Source organism: Pan paniscus, chromosome 11, assembly GCF_029289425.2.
Source record: "Pan paniscus chromosome 11, NHGRI_mPanPan1-v2.0_pri, whole genome shotgun sequence".
In the NCBI taxonomy this organism is placed as follows: Eukaryota; Metazoa; Chordata; class Mammalia; order Primates; family Hominidae; genus Pan; species Pan paniscus.
The window spans coordinates 83,093,463-83,117,366 of NC_073260.2; the positions used below are offsets into that span (position 1 = coordinate 83,093,463).

At 44.3% G+C, this 23,904-nt stretch overlaps 1 protein-coding gene across 2 annotated transcripts; it reads right to left on the reverse strand.

The window, feature by feature from the left end:
- Window positions 1-3,788: 3,788 nt before the first annotated feature.
- On the reverse strand, window positions 3,789-22,432 carry QNG1 (Q-nucleotide N-glycosylase 1). 2 transcript variants are annotated; one of them, XM_003809179.6, is made up of 4 exons: window positions 21,473-22,432; window positions 20,688-20,947; window positions 10,276-10,471; window positions 3,789-5,211 (listed from the first exon to the last, which is right to left on the reverse strand). In XM_003809179.6, exons 1-4 carry the CDS (start codon window positions 21,807-21,809, stop codon window positions 4,979-4,981), a joined length of 1,026 nt encoding a protein of 341 aa, XP_003809227.1. In that variant the 5' UTR covers window positions 21,810-22,432; the 3' UTR covers window positions 3,789-4,978. The 2 variants fall into 2 exon arrangements, with proteins under 2 accessions (XP_003809227.1, XP_054947930.1); XM_055091955.2 differs by lacking the exon at window positions 3,789-5,211 and adding an exon at window positions 10,580-10,718 and having other exon boundaries at window positions 10,336-10,471.
- Window positions 22,433-23,904: the final 1,472 nt, after the last annotated feature.

Here is a 23,904-nt window from a genome sequence, read left to right on the forward strand (position 1 = left end):
ACCCTTCAATTCCTCATTCTTTTTTACAATTTTTTATTTTCGTAGAGACGGGGTCTTGCTATGTTGCCTAGGCTGGTCTTGAACACCTGGGCTCAAGTGATCCTCCTGTGTGGGCCTCTCAAAGTGGTGGGATTACAGATGTGCATCACCATGCTCAGCCCAATTCCTCATTCTTTGTCTCTCTATTAGAACTCTTTGTCCACCTAAAACCAGCATGACACAGAGATAAATATTTCCTGTTTGGCAACTGACTGAGACTTCTGATTGCAAAACAATCCCACGTGTAAGTCCTCCACCTGTAACTTGTATACTCCTCTCTATAAAAGTCTAAGGTAAAACCACCTTGCCAAGAGACTCTGATCTTTGGATTTGGAGTGCTTTTCCAAATCCAAATAGATCAATTCCCTTACTTGTTTAGGTTTTGTATTTGACTATAGCACCCACCAAAAAGCTGGAAATTTTAAACTAAAGCAAAAAAAAAAAAAAAAAAATTCAAGCACACCTCGAGAAAGACGGGTCACAGAGTTGCAAGGAAAAGGAAGGTCTAGTTGCCTCAAAGCTGATCCCCTAAGTCATATACAGTCATTAAATCCGCATCTGGGGCAGACTGGGGTGCCAGCCCGACTAAGTCATTATCCATTCAGCTTCAGGGCAGGGGACACTGTGAGGAAGCTCAATACATGATTTCTGAATTGAATGAAACGAAATCTATTAATTTGCTTTGGTGCTAATTAGGGAGAAGTTTAAGGTTGATAAAGGAAAAAAAGCAGCCCCTGATAAAAAGCTGGCCTGGCACCCACAGCTATACCAGTTAGTCTTCTGTTGGACATAATCACTTTCCTAGCTTTCTTGGCAGTTAGTTGTGGTCACGTGACTAAATCCTAGTAAGATGAAACCAAAATGGAATGTGGTGGCTACCAAAGCCTTTCTTGTCAACCCTTTGTTTTTTTCTTCTTTCTTTCTTTTTTTTTTTTAGAGACTGTATCAGAAAGGTTACTCAGAGACCATGATAAAGTAAGACTAAATAAGGCCACTTCAGAATTTTGCCTAACCACAGAAAAATACAAGGGCATCGTGCCGTACAAAGTACCCAAACATCCTATCTCCACTAAAATGAGTGACTGCTGACTTCTTTACCAATGACAGCTTTATCCTTACTCTTGTCTGCCCTCCCTATAGAAAAAATTTGAGGCAGTCAATCGTAGAGCAGTCAATGGTAGAGCAGCCAATAGTATAACTGATCCTGCTTTCTGAGAGTATCCAATCTCAACAGAACAGTTTCCTTAGACCCTGCCCCAAATAATCCTCCTACTGAGTCACCCCATGCTACAAGTAATAAATCTAACCTGTTTACTTTGGTTGGAAAGCATTGACAAGGTGCCTTGGCTAAACAACTTGAGTTCGTAGAGTGAGGCAAATCATTAGGAGGCCTCTGAAGAAAAATAATTGAAATTTGTTTACAAAACAAAATATTTTATAACTGATGGCAAATCAAAGGCTACTAAAGGAAACTGAGTCACCAAAGAATTAGAAAAGCCTTCTCTGAATGGAGGACTGTGCCAGGGAGTTTCAGGAGGCTGTGCACATTTTCATTACCTTTAAAAGGGTGTGCAGAATGAATCAACACAACTGAAAACACTTTCAGAACTTAATTCTACATTCCATTCTCTTCTGGAACGTCAGGAGCTAGCCCCATGTTAATTATGTTCCCCCATACTACCCTGAAATCCAAGGGGGATGTTATCTCCACACAAATCCCCAAAAACCAAAAATGTTAGAACTAGAACACTACCATTTTGCAATCCCTAATGAAATAATAGATCTGAAAAATAATCATCAATGGCTGTTAAAGCCATTAGGCAAAATGTTATTTTAATGCTCTTAGTCTGTATCAGGTAAGAAAACTATAAAATCCATGTAATGGGTGGCAAAAACTTCTTGCTGTTTCCCAGTATCCACCCATACTTTTTTTTTTTCTCGAGACTGGGTCTCACTCTGTTGCCCAGGTTGAAGTGCAGTGGTGATCATTGCTCACTGCAGCCTCGACCTCCTGGGCTCAAGCGATCATCCCGCCTTTGGCTTCCCAAAGTGCTGGGATTATAGGAATGAGCCATTGTGCCCAGGCCCATCCATACTCTCTACACAGTTTAGCTGGTATCCAATGCCCATAATACATGCCACTTTCCTAGCCTTCTTGGCAGTTAGTTGTGGTCACGTGACTAAATTCTAGTAAGATGAAACTAAAATGGAATGTGGTGGCTACTAGAGCCTTTCTTGTCAACTCTTTTTGTTTTTTCCTTATTTTAAGAGACTGGATCTCGCTACATTGCCCAGGCTGGACATGAACTCCTACGTTCAAGGGATCCTCCTACCTCAGTTCCTCCCCACCACGCAGTGGCTGGGACCATAGGAGAGAGCCACTGCACCTGGCTTCAACCCTTTCTTTCTACTCTTCTTTATTGCTTCAATCCTGCTGCCTAGATTAGAATGCAGGCATCCAGGATTGATTCCAGGTTATGCTCAGTGGCAGAAGAGAAAAGGCAGCTGGGTCTGGGAAACCATGGCTCACAGCTGTAAACGCGGTGCTTTGGAAGGCCAGTGGCAGGAGGATTGCTTGAGCCTAGGAGTTCGAGACCAACCTGAGCAACATAGTGAGACCCCATCTCTACAAAAAATTTAAATTAGCCAGATATAGTGGCATGCGCCTGTGGTCCCAGCACTTTGGGAGGATTGCTTGAGCCCAGGAGTTCAAGGTTACAGTGAGCTATGATCTCACGACTGTGCTCCAGCCTGGGTGACAGTGAGACCATCTCTAAAAAAATAAAAAAAAATAAAAAAAATAAAAAGAGAGTGGAGAAGGAGAGGAAAAAGAGGGGGGAGGGGAAAGAAGGGAAGAAGAAGGAGGAGGGCAGAGAAGCAAAGGGGAGGAGAAGAGGGAAAGGGGGAAGGGAAGACAGGAAGTGCCGGAAGGGTGACAGGAGCAGAGGCCCAGAGATTACACTGGAAACTGTTATGATGCTTTCTGGTACAAGTTACAGAAAACTAATTCAAGATGCTGGAAATAATAAGATAATGTGTTTATTATCTCAAGTATGAAGTCCATGGATAGGATGGGCTCAGGCATGGAAAGTATAGCTGGGCTCTAGCTCCACAAAATGGCTACCTGCATGATAGCAGGTATCATGCTAAAAGCATTGCTCAGAGGAAGAAAAGGGAACTTTGTCCTATATCTCTTTCTTAAAAGTGAAGAATCCTTTTCTAGAAGCTTCCCAGCAGACTTGTCATCCAGTGTCACTGTCCAGAACTAGATTATATACCCATTATCAAAGCAATCACAGGCAAGGAGAGTAAAGTGACCAGGAATAGTAAACCATTCATACAAGATCTACCTCCAGAACTGGGGATGGGATCACCATCCCCTGAGTCACACAGGACAGGGATAGACACAGGACCACTACTATGGTTGTGCAAGTTGTGTACTGCACAACTCCAGGAGGCCTCACTCACAGTCATTTGTAAGGTTATTATGACAAATTTCCAGCAGATGGCAGTAAAGTGCTTGGGAAAAGGGCATCTTTTTCTGACTTTTCTGAAGTCACAGCAAGCAGACAAGGTAGATACCTAACAAAATCAAGATTCTGTTAGAAGGAATGTGGCGGGGGTGGTGGGAAATGAGTACTTGACAGGTAATGAGAGTTCTGCAGCAGAAGGTAAATAATCTAACTTACAGTAAACCTTTTAAAATTATATATGGTAAATTCTATTTTAATGAAATAATCCATTCCAGGTTTAAGAAAAATGTTGAATATTTTTATTGAATTCCAATATAGTTACTCTGAAAAAACAAATTAGACAGATATCCTAAACTGAAAATCATGATGTACAAAACCCACTGTCATTACCAATAAAAAGTTTAAAATAAAGTGTCAAGATTGATTTTTACAAGAACAGCATTCATATATCAAAAACCTCTCTCTTTTTTATACCAAATGATTAAGGTATACTGAAAATTACACACCTCAAGAAAATATATCAATAGATGAAATATTATCACTGAAGATTAGTCACATAAGGCATGATTAGTTTTAGGAAATTTAAATAAAATATTAAAGTTCCTTCACGATTTCTGTCAACTACATGTCCACAGGGGGGAAAAAAAAAAAAACATAAGTCAAAACTAAACAGGCAGACAAATGATAAAGTTGGGAATACATAGCGATGTCAGGAATTTGTTTTTTTTTGAGACAAGGTCTCCATCTGTTGCCCAGGGTAGAATGCAGTGGCGTGACTGTGGCTCACTGCAGCCTCAAACCCCTGGGCTCAAGCAATCCACCCTCCTCAGCCTCAGCCTACCGCGTATTTGGGATTACAGAGCGTGCCACCATGCTAGGCTAATTTTTAAATTTTTGTAGAGATGGGGGTCTCCCTATGTTGCCTAGGCTGGTCTTGAACTCCTCGCCTCAAGCAATCCTCCTGCCTTGGCCTCCCAAAGTGCTAAGATTATACATATGAGCCACCACATCTGGCCTAGGAAGTTTTGTTGTTGTTGTTGTTTTTTGAGACAAAGTTTCACTCTTGTTGCTGAGGCTGGAGTGCAATGGCCTAATCTCGCCTCACTGCAACCTCCACCTTCTGAGTTCAAGCGATTCTCTTGCCTCAGCCTCCCAAGTAACTGGGATTACAGGCACGTGCCACCACGCCCAGCTAATTTTGTATTTTTAGTAGAGATGGGGTTTCACCATGTTGGCCAGGTGGTCTCAAACTTCTGACCTCAGATGATCCACCCGCCTCAGCCTCCCACAGTGCTGGGATTACAGGCATAAGCCACTGTGCCCGGCCTAGGAAGTATTTTTCAAGTAAGAATGGGCAATCAATTTCCTATCACCTCGATCATGTTCTCTAAATATCAAAGCAAAACTGTACAGATGATATGATATAAAACGCAGGGGGTTTTCTTTGGATCAGTTTATACTTGAGGTCAATAATATATGCAACGTATGCGATGAAACGGAATTCCTTTCATATCTTCCCTATGGTCATGGGCATAGTCCCATAAGTAATAATCCAGAAGAATGGAATTGATCTCTCCATTAGGTTTTTCACCCTTTTGTTCAATAAGCTCCAGAAGACAATCCCGGATCAGCTCAACACACCAAAGCGAGCACCCTCTGATTTCCACCTCTTGCCTGTCTCCATACGAGAGCATTTCTCCTGCAAGGGGGAAAAGCAGTAAGAAAAATTAATAGTCAGTGATACATAATCTACTTGAACTTTCCTGTAGAACAAAACAGAGTATTTAAATGGTACTCATTTTAAAACTGTAAATCTCAGACTTTATTTTTGGTAATTTAAATCATTTCAAAACTTTCGCACTGATTTTAAATTACAAGTTAAATTCCACAAAGACAGGGGCCATATCTGGCTTGTCTCAATATTCTCAGGAGCTAGCATAGCACGTTGCACATACTAGCTCCCCAATAAATATTTGATAAATGAGTAAGTGGTAACCATAAATTTAAAACCATGACTGCTAGTTATTAAAAAGATGGAATTTAAAATTGGGTTTGATACCAGAAATAAAATTATTGTAGGCTGGGTGCAGTGCCTCACCTCTGTAATGCTAGCAATTTGGGAGGCTGAGGTGGGAGGATTACTTGAGCTCAGGAGTTCAAGACCAGCCTGGGCAACATGACAAAACCCTGTCTCTACAAAAAATACAAAAATTAGCCAGGCATGGTGGTATGTGCCTGTAGTCCCAACTACTCAGGAGTAGTAGTCCCAGCATGGTAGTATTGCCTGTAGTCCTAGCTACTCGGGAGGTTGAGGTGGGAGGGTCGCTTGAGTCCAGAAGACAGAGGTTGCAGTGAGCCGAGATCACGCCATTGCACTCCAGTCTAGGCAACAGAACCAACCGTATCTCCAAAATAAATAAATATTTATTTTGGGAATATCTGATCCTGCAAGGTAGGCACTGGCTGTGTCTTACCACTGAGACTAGAGTAGGACTCATGGACCCATGTCTATATGCAGCAGCCAGATGCAAACTGTAGTGAGCTAGGTAGTATACATAGTGCTATGCAAAGGTACTGTGTGTTTCCATATTTTTCTTATGAGAGAAGTCAGGAAGTTTGATTTTTATGTGAAATCTCCTAATTTTCAAGTGTTGGAAACTAATTAAAAATTGCTAGGCCATTTTTCAGGCCAAACCTAACACAACTGCAAGCTGTATTTGGCCTCTGGCCACCAAACTGCACCCATGCACAAAGTCTCACAGTACCCAGGATATCTTGTGACCTTAAGTAGTGTTACTTATGCCCCCTCCATCCAACTCTCCCATGGGCTTAGGCACTGGTCAGTGGAACAGGTGGGGAAACAGTGATTAACCAGGTTCCTCCATTTCCTTACTTTGCCCCAGGGGCTAGCATAGAAGCCCATACCTTCCTCTTCAGTTTTGCTGTTAATCACTTCCTCCAAATTTGACTATCAACTTGCTAAAACTGCCAAATCAACCAACAGAGTGGCCACGGAGGCAGACGCTCCCACCCGAGTAGAGCTATCAGGTAAGACACTGCTCCACTTGGCGGCTGGACTGTAACCTTGAGGCAGAGGTACAAAGTTAAGCAGCACTCAGGTTCCTGACCCAGGATCATAAATGTCTGTTGTTTTAACCACTAAATTTTAGCGTAATTTGTTACACAGCAATAGATAATAGTAGTGGGTTGAACTGTGGCTCATAAAAAGATACATTCAAGTCATAACACCTGGTACCTGTGACTTTGACTTTGTTTGGAAATAGGGACTTTGCAGATGTAATCAGGTGAAGATGAGGTCATACTGGATTAGGATCAACCTTAAATCCAATGAAGGAAAGGCGAGACCCCTTCTCTACAAAAAATGGAAAAAGTAGCCAGGCATGGTGGTATGCACCTCTAGTAGCCCCAGCTACTCAGGAGGCTGGGGCTGAGAAGGGAGGATCGCTTGAGCCCAGGAGTTTGAAGCTGCAGTGAGTTATGATCATGCCACTGCACTCCAGCCTTGGTGACAGAGTAAGACCCTGTTTCTAAACAAAAAAGAAAGCAAGCAAGAAAAGAAGAGGATACAGGTCGGGTGCGGTGGCTCATGCCTGTAATCCCAGCACTTTGGGAGGCCAAGGCGGGTGGATCACCTGAGGTTAGGAATTCGAGAGCAGCCTGGCCAACATGGTAAAACCTTGTCTCTACTAAAAATACAAAAATTAGCCAGGCATGGTGGTGGGCACCTGTAATCCCAGCTATCCAGGAGGCTGAGGCAGGAGAATCATTTGAACCCGGAAGAAGGAGGTTGCAGTGAGCTGAGATGGCGCCATTGCACTGGGCGACAAGAACAAAACTCCGTCTCAAAAAAAAAAAAAGAAGAAAAGAGGATACAAAGAGACAGGAGACACAAGGATAAGAAGGCCATGATTGGTGTGATGCAGCTACAAACCAAGGAATGCCAAGGACTGCTGGAGCCACAAGGTACTGGAAAGAGGCAAGGTAGAATTATTCCCAAGAGCCTTTAGAGGAAGGATGGTCCTGCCAACATCTTGATTTCAGACTTCCAGTCTCCAGAACTGTGACACAATACATTTCTGTTCCTTGAAGCCATCTAGTTTGTGGTAATTTGTTATGTCAGCCCTAGGAAACTAATGTAATAACTAATGCAGCAACTTACAGTATGGGATAGAACATGGACTTCAGACAGAAAAAGACATTTAAGTGGACTGACATAGATTAGAGTCAGGGAAGGTAATATGGCCCAGGTATTTGGTCTAAAAACTGGCCCTGGAATCACAGTGAAAAGCTAACTTTAGTTAAATTGCATTGTTAGTCTTTATAATTGGCCAAGTACTATGTCTTTGGTGAAGAGATGGGTTAAAGACAGTGGACAGAAATCTAAGTGGCACTTCCAAGGGTTGTCCCTGAGATACCCAGATGAGGGGAGAAGGGAAGGAATATAAATGTAGCAAATCCTCAAGTTTGGAAGTACCATTGGAAGCCAGTTAAGGAAGGTCCTACCTCACCTGGTCAAACTAAGCTGGTCCTAGATTTCACTTAAGGTAGTTTTTAAAAATGAGTACACTATACTTATGTTTGTTACATTACATTTACAGTTTGTTTATTTTTGGTCTAGTTTTGCAGTAACATATCTTTTGGAAAACAAAATCCAAATTTTACTTAAATGCACTAAGTGGCAAAAGAATTTGTCCACCCTGTATCAAACTAGCTACGGATAGGAGAGTACCCTTTTAGAAGCAAGGCATAAATGGAGGCAGTAATGAGTGCCAGTGGATATTGGAAAAGAGCCTCTGGAGTTGAAATGGATGGGAGAAGAAAATTCTGACATCTCTGTACAACTATGCTGGATGATCCCTTCTCACTAGGGTTTTTCTCATAGTAGCAGAGACAATTAAGTGCCATAAAAACTGAGAAGGAGATGGACAAATCACTATAAGTGAGGACAGCATTTGAGTGAAGCCTCTGTGATGTATAGGATTTGAATTGAAAAAAAGAAGCTGGGCGTGGTGGCTCACGCCTGTAATCCCAGCACTTTGGGAGGCTGAGGAGGGTGGATCATCAGGTCAGGAGTTCAAGACCAGCATGACCAGTGTGGTGAAACCCCGTCTCTACTCAAAATACAAAAATTAGCCAGGCATCGTGGCATGCGCCTGTAATCCCAACTACTCAGGAGGCTGAGGCAGGAGAATGGCTTGAACCTGGGAGGCGGAGGTTCTGGTGAGCCGAGATCATGCCACCACACTCCAGCTTGGGCAACAGAGCGTCTCAAAAAAAAAAAAAAAAAAAAAGAAAGAACACTGGACGATGGAAACCATGTAAGAGAATACTCAGAGACAGGAAGGAACAGTGTGTACAAAACAAAAAAAAAGCAGCTTAATATGGCCATATGAAAAATAAGCCCTGATTGCTAAATGTTGTCCCTTTTAAAGGTATCCAACAATTAGTGACCCTTGACATGGGCATGATGACAAAAAATAGCATGTTCTTTTTCAAATGAGGAAATGGAAGACAAAACAGATTGCCCATGGCAGCATAAAAACCCAGTAGAGCCAACCATAGGAATAATGGTACCTTTATATTCTGTGTTATTCTGATCTGGGGGATTCAAATCTATTTCACAAGAGGAAATTATTCAATCATAGAATCTACTTCTTTTAAAAAATACATAAGGCCGGGGTGGTGGCTCACACCTGTAATCCCAGCACTTTGGGAGGCCGAGGTGGGTGGATCACAAGGTCAGGAGATTGAGACCATCCTGGCTAACACGGTGAAACCCCGTTTCTGCTAAAAATACAAAAAATTAGCTAGGTGTGGTGGCGGGCGCCTGTAGTCCCAGCTACTCGGGAGGCTGAGGCAGGAGAATGGCCTGAACCTGGGAGGCGGAGCTTGCAGTAAGCCAATATCGCACCACTGCACTCTAGCCTGGGCAACAGAGTGAGACTCCGTCTCAAACAAACAAACAAACAAACAAACAAAAAAACATAAAGAGGCCAGGTGCAGTGGCTCACGCCTGTAATCCCAGCACTTTGGAAGGCTGAAGTGAGAAGACTGCTTAAGCCCAGGAATTCAAGACCAACCTGGGCAACATATTTTTTAAATAAAATAAAATAAAGAAAAAAGTAGCAGAAAATTTTGCACCTAAAAGAGAAATTAACATGAAAATCATATAATTATTTTCCTCATACAAGGAAATGTTATAAGCTAATTTTCACACAAACTTTTCAACCCAATTTACCTAAGCTTATATATCATAAGGCTCCTAGTCTTGATATCAATAATCATATCCAATAATGGCGAATAAGCCTAAGGAAGTGAGTGACTTGTGCAAGATATCCCAGTGCAGACCTTGGAGTCTCTTCACTCAAAAGCCAATTCATATTACCTATCTTTCAACCTACCTTCATATAACCATGTAGTGTGCTCTTCAGCTTAACACTCTTCAAATACTATAACTGATGAACTATCAGTGTTACATACTTTCATGTAACATAAATTTAGGTTTCATTAGGCTATGAAATTATAATGTTCAAATAGCACAATTTTCTACAATATCCACATTTCACAGTGTAAACAAAAAGAAAAATCATTTTCTCTACATTTTGTCTTTGCATTTTCTTTTACATATACTATGAACAATAAATAGTACTTTTTTTTAAAGCAAAGGAGACCTTTTGTAAAAGAAACTAAACCGAGATCCAACAATTCATAGTATAACAAAGAATGACTTAAAGTTGCAAACCTTTGAGAAGCTTCTTCAGTAGGTCATCAGAGTATTTCAGGGCTCCAAGATGAGCAAGAACCTGAGGTAATCTATAATCAGCAAACATGGTGATACTGGAGATGTCCTTGAAGCAGCCATCTCCTTTTCCTTCCAATACACTCCACGTATCTGCTACAAGGATTTGGGCTCGTTTGTAAAAAGAAACTCTTTTCCCCTGATGAATGAAGAGAATATAAACGTTATTTGAGTATCTGAAAGCTTTATATATGCTATTTTTTAAAGGTGCAGTTGAAACATTTTCTAAAAGGCAGAATAATCTTACTTTGTTGGTAAGAATTTATAGATTGGCCGGGCACCATGGCTCCCGCCTGTAATCCCAGCACTTTGGGAGGCTGAGGTGGGCAGATTGCTTGAGCCCAGGAGTTCAAGACCAGCCTGTGAAACATGGCATAACTCCAACTCTACAAAAAAAAAAAAATTAGCCGGGCGTGGTGGCACACATCTATGGTCCCAGACACTCAGGAGGTGAGGTGGGAGAATCGCATGAGCCTGGGAGGTCAAGCCTGCAGTGAACCGTGATCACACCACTGCACTCCAGCCTGGGTTACAGAGGGAGACCCTGTCTCAAAAAAAAAAAAAAAAAATTCATAGATCTTTTACAGGAAACAAAAGGATTTAATGAACATTAAATTTTCTATCACTCCAAACTCGCTTCCCATTTTTCAAGGCACATAAAATACAATTTATGTAATCTTGATACTACTTACTATTCTTTTTCAATGGCATTACTATTACTTGATATACAGATTTCTGCAATATAATCCTAGGGCTTATTATTATTATTATTTTTTGAGACGGAGTCTTGCTCTGTCGCCCAGGCTGGAGTGCAGTGGTGCAATCTCGGCTCACTGCAAGCTCTGCCTCCCGGGTTCACGCCATTCTCCTGCCTCAGCCTCCCGAGTAGCTGGGACTACGGGCGCCGTCACCACGCCCGGCTAATTTTTTGAATTTTTTTAGAAGAGACGGGGTTTCACTGTGTTAGCCGGGATGGTCTCGATCTCCTGACCTTGTGATCTGCCCGCTTCGGCCTCCCAAAGTGCCGAGATTACAGGTGTAAGCCACCGTGCCTGGCCCAAGGGCTTATTATGTTAAATGTGTAGATAGCATTCCTTTTGAAAGTTTCTTAAATTAAAACACATGTCTGTTTTTCTGATTGCAATATAATTCAAATTAATTGTATAATATACAGCCAAGTATAGGCCAGGCATGGTGGCTCACGCCTGTAATCCCAGCACTTTGGGAGACAGACAGGAGGATCACGAGGTCAGGAGTTCGAGACCAGCCTGGCCAATATGGTAATACCCCGTCTGTACTAAAAATACAAAAATTAGCTGGGTGTGGTGGTGATCACCTGTAGTCTCAGCTACTCAGGAGGCTGAGGTAGAAGAATTGCTTGAACTTGAGTGGCAGAGGTTGCAGTGAGCCGAGATCGCACCACTGCACTCCAGCCTGGGCAACAGAGCAAGGCTCTGTCAATAATAATAATAATAATAATAAATACAGCAACATATAAAGAATAATCATCCATAAGCTCAGGTCTGAAGAGAACCACAACATTCATTTTTAACTGTTTCCTTTCAGATAATATGATTAACTTATTTTATAAAGACATTAATTGATCAACAGCTAGAAAATGATCATATTTACCAATTTTGGAAATGCTCAAAGTTGATATGTAAGTCCAAATATGAAAATAAAATAGCCAATTATATTTATACATAGAAAAGACAAATATAACCAAGCATTAGTGGGTTATAATTTAACTAAAAAATTCTAGCTAAGTGTGGTGGCTTACACTTGTAATCCCATCAATTTGGGAGGCCAAAGCCAGAGGATTGTTTGAAGCCAGAAGTTCAAGACCAGCCTGGAAAACGATGAAACTCCATCTCTACAAAACACGGCGAAACCCTGTCTCTACAACCACCACACCTGGCTAATTTTCATATTTCAGTAGAGATGGGGTTTCACCATGTTGGCCAGACTGGTCTCAAACTCCTGACCTCAGGCGATCCGCGTGCCTTGGCCTCTCAAAGTGCTGGGATTACAGGCATGAGCCACCATGCCTGGCCTACAAATATATATATATTTTTTAAATTAGCCAGGCGTGGTGGCACGTGCCTGTAGTCTCAGCTACTCACCAGGCTGAGGCAGGGGGTTTGCTTGAGGTAGAGGCTGCAGTGAGCTGTGATCACATCACTAAACTCCATCCTGGGCAACTGACTGAGACTCTATCTCAAAAACAACACCCCAAAAACACTCTGTAAATCTACAAATGCAAATCAGCCTAGATTATGGAAAAACATAGATAATTACAATCAACTACTAGTCCTAATACCAATAGTAATAACCTTAAATAATGTTTTATAAATGTTTATCAATATTACTAGCTCCCAAAATATATCCTGACCACCTTGGAGGAGAATATTTTAACTTGTAAATGACATAAACAAATAAATACGAGATTAAAAGTTTAAGGAAAGGCTCTATATAAAAATTCCTTAAGATGACACTACAGATTCTTTTATTTACTAAGAAAATGCCAATGATACCCTGTCATAACAAGAAATAACCTAATATTGCTTAACCTTAAGATATGCCTATTGTGACAGATCCAGACCTATTTTTATTATACTAAATATATTAACACTTCTAAAGCTACATTTAAGAAAGTCAGAATTTGCCTCTCCCTCTCCCTCGTCTCCCACTTTCCAGGGTCTCCCTCTGATGCCGAGCGGAGGCTGGACCGTACTGCCGCCATCTCGGCTCACTGCAACCTCCCTGCCTGATTCTCCTGCCTCAGACTGCCAAGTGCCTGGGATTGCAGGCGCGCGCTGCCACGCCTGACTGGTTTTTGTATTTTTTGGTGGAGATGGGGTTTCGCCGTGTTGGCCAGGCTGGTCTCCAGCTCCTGACCGCGAGTGATCTGCCCGCCTGGGCCTCCCGAGGTGCCGGAATTGCAGACAGAGGCTCGCTCACTCAGTGCTCAATGTTGCCCAGGCTAGAGTGCAGTGGCGTGATCTCGGCTCGCTACAACCTCCACCTCCCAGCCGCCTGCCTTGGCCTCCCAAAGTGCCGAGATTGCAGCCTCTGCCCGGCCGCCACCCCGTATGGGAAGTGAGGAGCGTCTCTGCCTGGCCGCCCATCGTCTGGGATGTGAGGAGCCCCTCTGCCCAGCCGCCCAGTCTGGGAAGTGAGGAGCGCCTCTTCCCGGCTGCCATCCCATCTAAGAAGTGAGGAGCGTCTCTGCCCGGCTGCCCATCGTCTGAGATGTGGGGAGCGCCTCTGCCCCGCCGCCCCGTCTGGGATGTGAGGAGTGCCTCTGTCTGGCCGCGACCCCGTCTGGGAACTGAGGAGTGTCTCTGCCCGACCGCCACCCCGTCTGGGAGGTGAGGAGCGTCTCTGGCCGGCCGCCCCGTCCGGGAGGGAGGTGGGGGGCAGCCCCCCGCCCGGCCAGCCACCCCGTCGGGGAGGGAGGTGGGGGGCGCCTCCGCCCGGCCACCGCCCCGTCCGGGAGGTGGGGGGCGCCTCTGCCTGGCCGCCCCGTCTGGGAAGTGAGGAGCCCTTCTGCCCGGCCGCCACCCCGTCTGGGAGGCATGCCCAACAGCTCATTGAGAGCGGGCCATGATGACGATGGCGGTTTTGTCTAATAGAAAGGGGGGAAATGTGGGGAAAGGAAAGAGGGATCGGATTGTTACTGTGTCCGTGTAGAAAGAAGTAGACATAGGAGACTCCATTTTGTTCTGTACTAAGAAAAATTCTTCTGCCTTGGGATGCTGTTAATCTATAACCTTACCCCCAACCCTGTGCTCTCTGAAACATGTGCTGGGTCCACTCAGGGTTAAACGGATTAAGGGCGGTGCAAGATGTGCTTTGTTAAACAGATGCTTGAAGGCAGCATGCTCCTTAAGAGTCATCACCACTCCCTAATCTCAAGTACCCAGGGACACAAACACTGCGGAAGGCCGCAGGGTCCTCTGCCTAGGAAAACCAGAGACCCTTGTTCACATGTTTATCTGCTGACCTTCCCTTCACTATTGTCCTATGACCCTGCCAAATCCCCCTCTCCGAGACACACCCAAGAATGATCAATAAATACTAAAAAAAAAAAAAAAAGTCAGAATTTGTTTTCCAGAGCAAGTATACATTTTCATTTTCTGAGAAAATGGTGTAATGTCTCTAAATTAAATTAAGGGGCTGAAGGAACAAATCACAATTTAAAACATTCCTACATTATGCTATCACCCTATATTCCTAAACCTATCTAAATATGACAACTTGGCAATTGTTCCTCTATATAAACTGGATTTATATATGGCAACCAGGTTTCTAGTTCAAGTCTAGTTTATAAAACAACACAAGACATGGCTGGGTGCAGTGGCTCATGCCTGTAATCCCAGCACTTTGGGAGGCCGAGGCGGGTGGATCACCTGAGGTTGGGAGTTTGAAACCAGCCTGACCAACATAGAGAAACCCCGTCTCTACTAAAAAAAATACAAAATTAGCCAGGCATGGTGGCATATGCCTGTAATCCCAGCTACTCGGGAGGCTGAGGCAGGAGAATCACTTGAACCCGGGAGGCGGAAGTTGTGATGAGCCGAGATCACGCCATTGCACTCCAGCCTCGGCAACAAGAATGAAACTCTGTCTCAAGGGAAAAACAAAAACAAACAAACAAAAAACCCAGCAAGACATAAGACTGAACTTATAAAAATGTCTATTAAACACAATTACTACACCATCAAGTTTATTATAATAGATAGAAGCCATTATCTGCTATTTTTAACAAGATTCATAGAGCAAAATGGAAAAAACTAGAAATCAAACTTACATAGCAACCCACATGGAAAAAAACAAAAAATAAAAATAAAATCAGTGCTAGCATCTAAGAAAACATGTAAATTATCATGTCACTGCTGTTTCCATGGTAGCAGACTAGTATATATAAAGAATAGATTATAATAGATATAATAATATATTAATATAAAAAAGGACAAAAAGATTTAAGGGAGGAATCAAAAATAAATTCAAGTAATCTGTAAAACATTTTCCTATTTTTTTTTTTTTTTTTTTGGAGACGGAGTCTTGCTCTGTTGCCCAGGCTGGAGTGCAATGGTGCAATCTCGGCTCACTGCAACCTCTGCCTCCCGGGTTCAGGCCATTCTCCTGCCTTAGCCTCCCGAGTAGCTGGGATTACAGACGGGCGCCACCACGCCTGGCTAATTTTTGTATTTTTAGTAGAGACAGGGTTTCACCACGTGTGCCAGGCTGGTCTCGAACTCCTGACCTTGTGATCCACCCGCCTCAGCCTCCCAAAGTGCAAGGATTACAGGTATGAGCCACCACGCCCGGCCATCTATAAAACATTTTCTTGGTAAGCTCATTATGGTTTTAGAAATCAAATGATTTTTGTAATCAAATTCTGGATCTCTAAAATATTAACTGGTATCACTAAAACTACTAGTAGATCTCCAAATAACAATTGCTTACATGTTTCATGATATTGTTTTGTGATTTAAATATTTTCTAAATCGTACCTTTATAAAATAATTGTCAATAAAAAGCTCTATGACCATGAGTTAATTTCTTTTCTTTTCTTTTCTTTTTTTTTTTTTTTTTGAGACAGGGCCTCACTGCCGCCTAGGCTGTGGCTCAATTCAGTGGCTCAATCACGGCTCACTGCTGCCTTGACCTCCTTGGGCTCAAGCAATCCTCCCACCTCAGCCTCCTGAATAGCTGGGACTATAGGTGTTCACCACCAAGGCCAGTTAATTTTCTTGTTATTTTGCAGAGATGAGGTTTCCCCATGTTGCCCAGGCTGGTCTTGAACTCCTGGGCTCAAGTGATCCACCCACCTTGGCCTCCCAAGGTTCTAGGATTACAGGAAAGAGCCATCGCACCTGGACAGTTAAGTTTTTTGAAAAAATTATTCCATAATTTTATCATGAATAAAGTTCAAGGATTACAAAAGTTAAGAACAACATAGGCCAAGTGCGGTGGCTCATGCTTGTAATCCCAGCACTTTGGGAGGGAGGCCGAGGTGGGCAGATCACCTGAAGTCAGGAGTTCAAGACCAGCCTGGCCAACATGGTGAAACCCTGCCTCTACAAAAATATAAAAATTGACCAGGCATGATGGCGGGTGCCTGTAATCCCAGCTACTCGGGAGCTGAGGTGGGAGAATCGCTTCAACTTGGGAGGCGGAGGTTGCAGTGAACCGAGATTGTGCCATTGCACGCCAGCAAGACTCCATCTCAAAAAACAAAAAACAAAGGCTGGCATGGTGGCTCACGCCTGTAATCCCAACACTTTGGGAGGCCAAGGCGGGTGGATCACCTGAGGTCAGGAGTTCGAGACCAGCCTGGCCAACATGGTAAAACCCCATCTCTACTAATATACAAAAATTAGCCTGGCGTGGTGGTGCGCGCCTCTAATCCCAGCTAACTCAGGAGGCTGAGGCAGGAGAATCGCTAGAACCTGGGAGGCAGAGGTTGCAGTGAGCCAAGATTGCGCCATTGCACTCCAGCCTGGGTGACAGTGAGACTCTGTCTCAAAAAACAACAACAAAAAAACTAAAAATAAAAAATAAAATGTTATCTATTGAAATATCAAAAAGCTTATGTTTTTTATATTTATCAGTATGTCACAGTAACAGTAATAGTCATAAGAAAGCCAATTTGCTAATTAGAACTTTTACAAAGTTACTGCATTACTCTAAATCAGAGTAACTTGAAGAGCTTAAAAAATAGCTCTTCTTTCACCTATTCATCAGGCTCTTTGAGGGTGGTGTTTTGGAAATACATCTGAATTTTAAGCCTCCTAAGTGATTCTGGGGCACAGCCAGGTTGGGAAATCACTGATCTAAATCTATCTAAATTAAAAATTGTTAACTTTATTAATCTGTTCATGTCTAAAAATGAATGATAATCTCAGTAAATAGGTATACATTAAAAACACATGACTAGTTTGTGCAAATTGTTTATTTTTATTTATTTTTTTGGGGGGGACAAGGTCTTGCTCTTCCAGGCTGGAGTAAAGTGGAACTATCACAGCTCACTGCAGCCTCCACCTCCTGGGCTCAAGCGATCCTCCTGCCTCAGCCTCCTGAGTAGCTAGAACCACAGGCATGCCACCACGCCTGGCTAGTTTTTTAATTTTTTGTAGAAATGGAGTCTCACGTGTTGTCCAGGCTGGTCTCGACCTCCTGGGCTCAAGCAATCCTCTTACCTCAGCCACCCAATGTGTTGGGATTATGGGCTTGAGCCACCATGCCTAGCCCATTTTGGGGATTTTTCTGTAAAACTGTATGTTAGAAACAAGTACTCATGAGAAATGGTTTCTGTACCAATTTTCATTTAAAAATGTATCAGATTAGGTCAGGCGCTGTGGCTCACGCCTGTAATCCCAGAACTTTGGGAGGCCAAGGTGGGTGGATCACAGGGTCAGGAGTTCAAGATCAGCCTGGCCAATATGGTGAAACCCTGTCTCTACTAAAAATACAAAAATTAGGCCAGGTGCGGTGGCTCACGCCTGTAATCCCAGCACTTTTGAGGCCGAGGCGGGCGGATCACCAGGTCAGGAGATCAAGACCATCCTGGCTAACACGGTGAAACCCTGTCTCTACTAAAAATACAAAAAAATTAGCCGCGCGTGGTGGCGGGCGCCTGTAGTCCCAGCTACGAGGGAGGCTGAGGCAGGAGAATGGCATCAACCCAGGAGGCGGAGCTTGCAGTGAGCTGAGATCGCGCCACTGCACTCCAGCCTGGGTGACAGAGCAAGACTCCGTCTGAAAAAAAAAAAAAATACAAAAATTAGCTGTGCGTGGTAGTGGGTGCCTGGAATCCCAGCTACTCGGAGGCAGAGAACCGCTTGAACCTGGGAGGCGGAGGTTGCAGTGAGCAGAGATGGTGTCACCGCACTACAGCCTGGGTGACAGAGTGAGACTCTGTCTCAAAAAAAAAAAAAAAAAAGTATCAGATTGGCTGGGCATGGTGGCTCAAGCCTGTAATCCCAGCACTTTGGGAAGCTGAGGCAGGCAGATCACTTGAGGTCAGGAGTTCAAGACCAGCCTGGCCAACATGGTGGAACCCTGTTTCTACTAAAAATACAAAATTAGCTGGGCATGGTGGCGGATGCCTGTAATCCCAGCTACTTGGGAGACTGAGGCAGGAGAATCATTTGAACCCAGGAGGTGGAGGTTGTAGTGAGCCAAGATACTGCCACTTTCTGGTACATTTTTTAAAAATTGAACTTTTCAGCAAAGCAAAACCAAAGCACTGTGCTATAAATGAAATGCAGTTCTTTATAGCAGTGTGAGAACAGACTAATACAATTGAATTCTTTTTTTTTTTTTTTCTTGAGATAGAGTCTTGCTCTTGTCGTCCAGGCTGGAGTGCAGTGGCATGATCTCAGCTCACTGCAACCTCCAGCTCCTGGGTTCAAGTGGTTCTCCTGCCTCAGCCTCCTGAGTAGCTGGGATTACAGGCACCCACCACCACACCCAGCTAATTTTTATATTTTTAGTAGAGACGGGGGTCTCATCACGTTGGCCAGGCTGGTCTTGAACTCCTGACCTTGTGATCTACCCGCCTCGGCCCCCCAAAGTGCTGGGATTACAGGTGTGAGCCACCACACCAAGCCAATTTCTTTTACTTTTTCTTTTATTTTTTTGAGATGGAGTCCAGCTCTGTCACCCAGGCTGGAGTGCGGTGGCGTAATCTCGGCTCACTGCAACCTCCCCCTCCCAGGTTCAAAAGATTCCAAAAGAATTTTACAAAAACAAAATCCGGGTGCAGCCTGTGAGGGTCCAACAAAATGATCATCATTTGTTCAAGTACACTGTGTATGAAAAAGAAAACACAAAATATATATACAGTACACTGAACTTTTCAAGAAATACTTTTTTGAGATAGAGTCTAATTCTGTCTCGCCTAGGCTGGAGTGCAGTGGTGCAATCTCGGCTCACTGCAGCCTCCACCTCTCGGGTTCAAGCGATTCTCCTGCCTCAGCCTCCTAAGTAGCTGGGACTACAGGTGCATGCAACCATACCCAGCTTATTTTTGTATTTTTAGTAGAGATGGGGTTTCACCATGTTGCTAGGCTGGTCTTGAGCTCCTGACCTCAGTTGACCCACCCACCTAGGCCTCCCAAAGTGCTGGGATTACAGGAGTGAGCCACCGAGTCTGGCCAGAAATACTTTTTATTAGGGAGAGGTTAGTATACATTCTGATCTTCAACCAATAAAGTAACCTTCTTGAAGTACTAAAAATACTTAATTTTCCATAAGGAGAACATTACATGGAGGGTTCCATGTTTTTTAGGTTTGAAACATTTTAAAAGGAAAAAAAAAAGGAAGTAAAGAATGAAATATTGATTAGAAAACATAAGAAATGAGATGAAACTCCATCTCTACTAAAAATACAAAAAAACTTAGCCAGGTGTGGTGGCATGCGCCTGTAGTCCCAGCTACTCAGGAGGCAGAGGCAGGAGAATGGCTTGAACCCGGGAGGCGGAGGTTGCAGTGAGCTGAGATAGTGCCACTGCACTCCAGCCTGGGAGTCAGAGCAAGACTCCATCTCAGGGAAAGAAAAAAAAAAGGCCCGGCACAGTGGCTCACGCCTGTAATCCCAGCACTTTGGGAGACCGAGGCGGGTGGATCACGAGGTCAGGAATTCAAGACCAGCCTGGCCAACATGGTGAAACCCCGTCTCTACTAAAAATACAAAAATTAGCCTAGCGCGGTGGCGGGCACCTGTAATCCCAGCTAGTCGGGAAACTGAGGCAGGTGAATCACCTGAACCCGGGAGGCGGAGTTTGCAGTGAGCCAAGATCGCGCCACTGCACTCTAGCCTGGGTGACAGAGTGAGACTCCATCTCAAAAAAAAAAAAAAAAAAAAAAGGAAAGAAATGACGCCAGCGTGGTGGTTCACGCCTGTAATCACAACACTTTGGGAGGCTGAGGCGACCGGATTACCTGAGGTCGGGAGTTTGAGACCAGCCTGGCCAACATAGTGAGACCCCATCTCTACTAAAAATACATAAAATTAGCCGGGCGTGGTGGCGCATCCCTGTAATCCAAGCTACTCGGGAGGCTGAGGCAGGAGAATCGCTTGAACCCGGGAGGCAGAGGTTGCGGTGAGCCAAGATCACGCCATTGCACTCCAGCCTGCGCAACAAGAGCAAAACTCTGTCTCAAACAAACAAACAAAAGAAAACATAAGAAATGACTTTGAAACACTACTTGATTTTGTTAGTTTCTTCCACAAGGAATACACTTAAAAATTTAAGTTTTTATTCTTAAAATGAGTTCTGGAAGTAAAAGAGTTAACTCTGAGATGATTAAGACTTCTAAAATCCCCAACAGAAGCAACTCACCTCAAACAGAGTCACATCTCTGTAAGAAGGAAAACTTTCAACCACCAGGTGCATTAACTTCTGCGCACTATTCTCACTTTCTCGGACGCAGTTGAGAAAAGAGCCTCCAAACTTCTCCAGCAGAATTTTCCCGGTTTCATTGAGAATCCGATGCCTCTCTTCTACTAAAGGCATGGAAACGTCTGTGTCAGAACGAAGTATATTCCGAACCTGATCCAGGGTCACTGTCGCGTAGTACGAGGCACTAGTTATTGGTATCCCTTTAGTGAAAAAAAAAAATTCAGAGGACCAATGTCATACTTCCATATGCATTAAACCCTTGCTTTTACAACATGGAATTAATATGAAACCAAATGAGTGTTATAGGAATGCACCAAAAGTGGAAGAATAAAAAATCTAAAGCAAAACTCTCATTTTCTACTTGTTCATCTGTACTTATTCACCCATTTCTAACTATTGCAATATTACATCAGATGTATTCTGAGTAAATTGCTTTATAACATCGGTCCTTTTGTTCTTCAGGTGTCATTCAAATGGCATTCTTTATAAAACTGACTTTTATGCTACTGTAACTTTTATGCTGCAATGATAAATATTAACATCATTTTCCACTAAAATATGCCCCTTTTCATACTTCTATTTTAAGCATAAGGACTTGCAACGAACTTCAGGTTCGCTTTCCATTATTCCATCTCCCAACCCGCTCCTTGGAACTCCCCTACACACACCCCAAGTAAATGGAAACCTCAAAGGCCGTTAGGTCCGACGGCAAGTATGGCACCAACCTTCGTCGAGGGCTCTGTTGACGGCGGCGCACAGGGACCAGTACCCACTGTATGTTTTCCCTCTGTACCTCACCACACACTTGTGCTCGTCCTGCTCCGACCAAAAGGAGAAGTTGAGCGTGTCTGTCACGAACACCCAGTTGATCGCGGCCTCGTCGGCCGCCCTGGGGTTCAGCTCATGAAGGGCTTTCCACCCCTCCACGCGCAGCTCTGGCCCCGCCGCCTTGGCCAGCAGCAGCTCTGCCACCCTCCGTACGCCTCCGCTGTCAATAAACACATCCCGACTGTTTTCTGCAATGAATTTAGAGGATTCCCTGGGATTTAGGAGCCCGTCCATTCTGCCCTTTGGGACCCGGCGGGCCAAACTCTTCCCGCCCTAGGCGGGTCAAGGTCCACTCTGCGCCTTGCGCTACTACGAACCGCGCGATCACAGGGCCTAAACAAGGTCCCGCCCTGCCAGGGAGTGGCACCGAGAACTTAGTGCAGCCAAGGTAAAGGTTCTCTCCCGCGGCGTTGCCCTGATTAGGAAACCGGAGAGACCCCGGGGCAGCTCGCTGGGCAGAGGCCGCAAGCACTTCCGGGAAAGCGGTCCCGTTCACGCCCTCTCGGGCGCGCTCTCAGGCTCCGCTTCCGGTTCCAAAGGTCTGGAAACTGCTAAGGGTCCGGCGTTCACCGGCCGTGAGTTGCCCACCCTGGGAGGTGCATGGCTTTGCCATGTTGTGCCTTTTCTCACCCCGCTTCGGACAGGTGGGACTCGAAGACGGCGACTCGCCGCCTTGCCCTGGGTCGCGATGCCCCCACCCCGCTCCCACCCCTCTCCTTTGCCGCAGCCTGAGCAAGACGCCCTCGGCAACGCCCCGCATCCGGGCTCCTTGGCCTCGAAGAGCATTATGGCCGTAGATCTGGGTGCTGAGGACTGAGCCACCCCCAGACTGCGACATGGGCGGCGGTGCCTCCTTCCCCAAGCCCCAGGGAGTGTTTTTTTGTTTGTTTTGTTTTTTGTTTTTGTTTAAGTGAATTCCTGGCCCATTTGGCCGAACGAACGTTAGGATTAGTTGGAAGGTTTGGAGAAATGGATGAGGAAACAAATGTGTTAAATTGTTAAATTAACCTTGTGTGCCTGGTAGTGTACTTAAGTACTAAATCTCACCTAGGCTGGGTCATGACGAAAGCGGCTATTGTGATCCCGCTTTTGCAAGTGAAGCTGAGTGGTTCATTGATTAACCCCCATCACAGCAATGGTTTGGGCTAGGATTTAAACCTTTGATAATTGAGCCCCCTAAATCGAGGGCACTTTATGAGCCAATCACCAGTGCCAACCATTCTGGTCAGTCAAATAGTAACTATATCAGTGGCCCTACTGAGAAGACATTAAAAATGAGGAAATAAGTGTCTCACAACTGCAAACTTATACAAGTACCTTATATTAGGAGAGAGGTGTAGAAGCCAATTTAGTGATGATCCAAATTTGACTGGTGATGAAGTTTTAGTATAAAGGTATGCATTTTTTTTCCTTTTGGAGACTTAAATCTCCATGGATAACGTTCACATCTTTGAAAATCACCTATTAAAAATAATCATCAGTACCCATCTCTAGTTACCGACAGGAAAATCTTGGTATTTTTGGAGGATTCGGAGCTTTTAAATTTGTTTGTTTGAGACAGAATCTCACCCTGTCGCCCAGGCTGGAGTGCAGTGGCATGATCTCAGCTCACTGCAACCTCCACCTCCCCGGTTCAAGTGATTCTCCTGCCTCAGCTTCCCAAGTAGCTGGGATTATAGGTGTCAGCCACCACACCTGACTAATTTTTGTATTTTTAGTAGAGATGGGGTTTCCCTATGTGGGCCAGGCTGGTCTCAAACTCCTGACCTCAGGTAATCCACCCTCCTCGGCCTCCCAAATGGAGCTTTTTTTTTGAGACGGAGTCTCACTCTGTCGTCCAGGCTGGAATGCAGTGGCACAGTCTCGGCTCACTGCAACCTCCGCCTCCTGGGTTCAAGCAATTCTCCTGGCTTAGCCTCCCGAGTAGCTGGGATTATAGGTGCCCGCCACCACGCCCGGCTAAGTTTTGTATTTTTAGTAGGGACAGGTTTTCACCATGTTGGCCAGGCTGATCTCGAACTCCTGACCTCAGGTGATCCGCCCGTCTTGGCCTCCCAAAATGCTGGGATTACAGGCATGAGCCACCACACCTGGCCCCAAATGGAGCTTTTAAATTTGACAGCTGTTACCCTAGAAAAGCAGATCTTCACTCCAGTTTCTTCATTTTGGTAAGAAAAAGGAACTTTAAGGACTCCACTATGATACGTTTTCCAGAAAAAGTCACTAGTACATTAATACAGTTGTTAAGGAAATGTAAGTCTGTTGGCTTGGGATTTTTCCTTTCTACCACAGCACCTAAGTCTTGGGAGACAAATTGATTTAGCAAGGA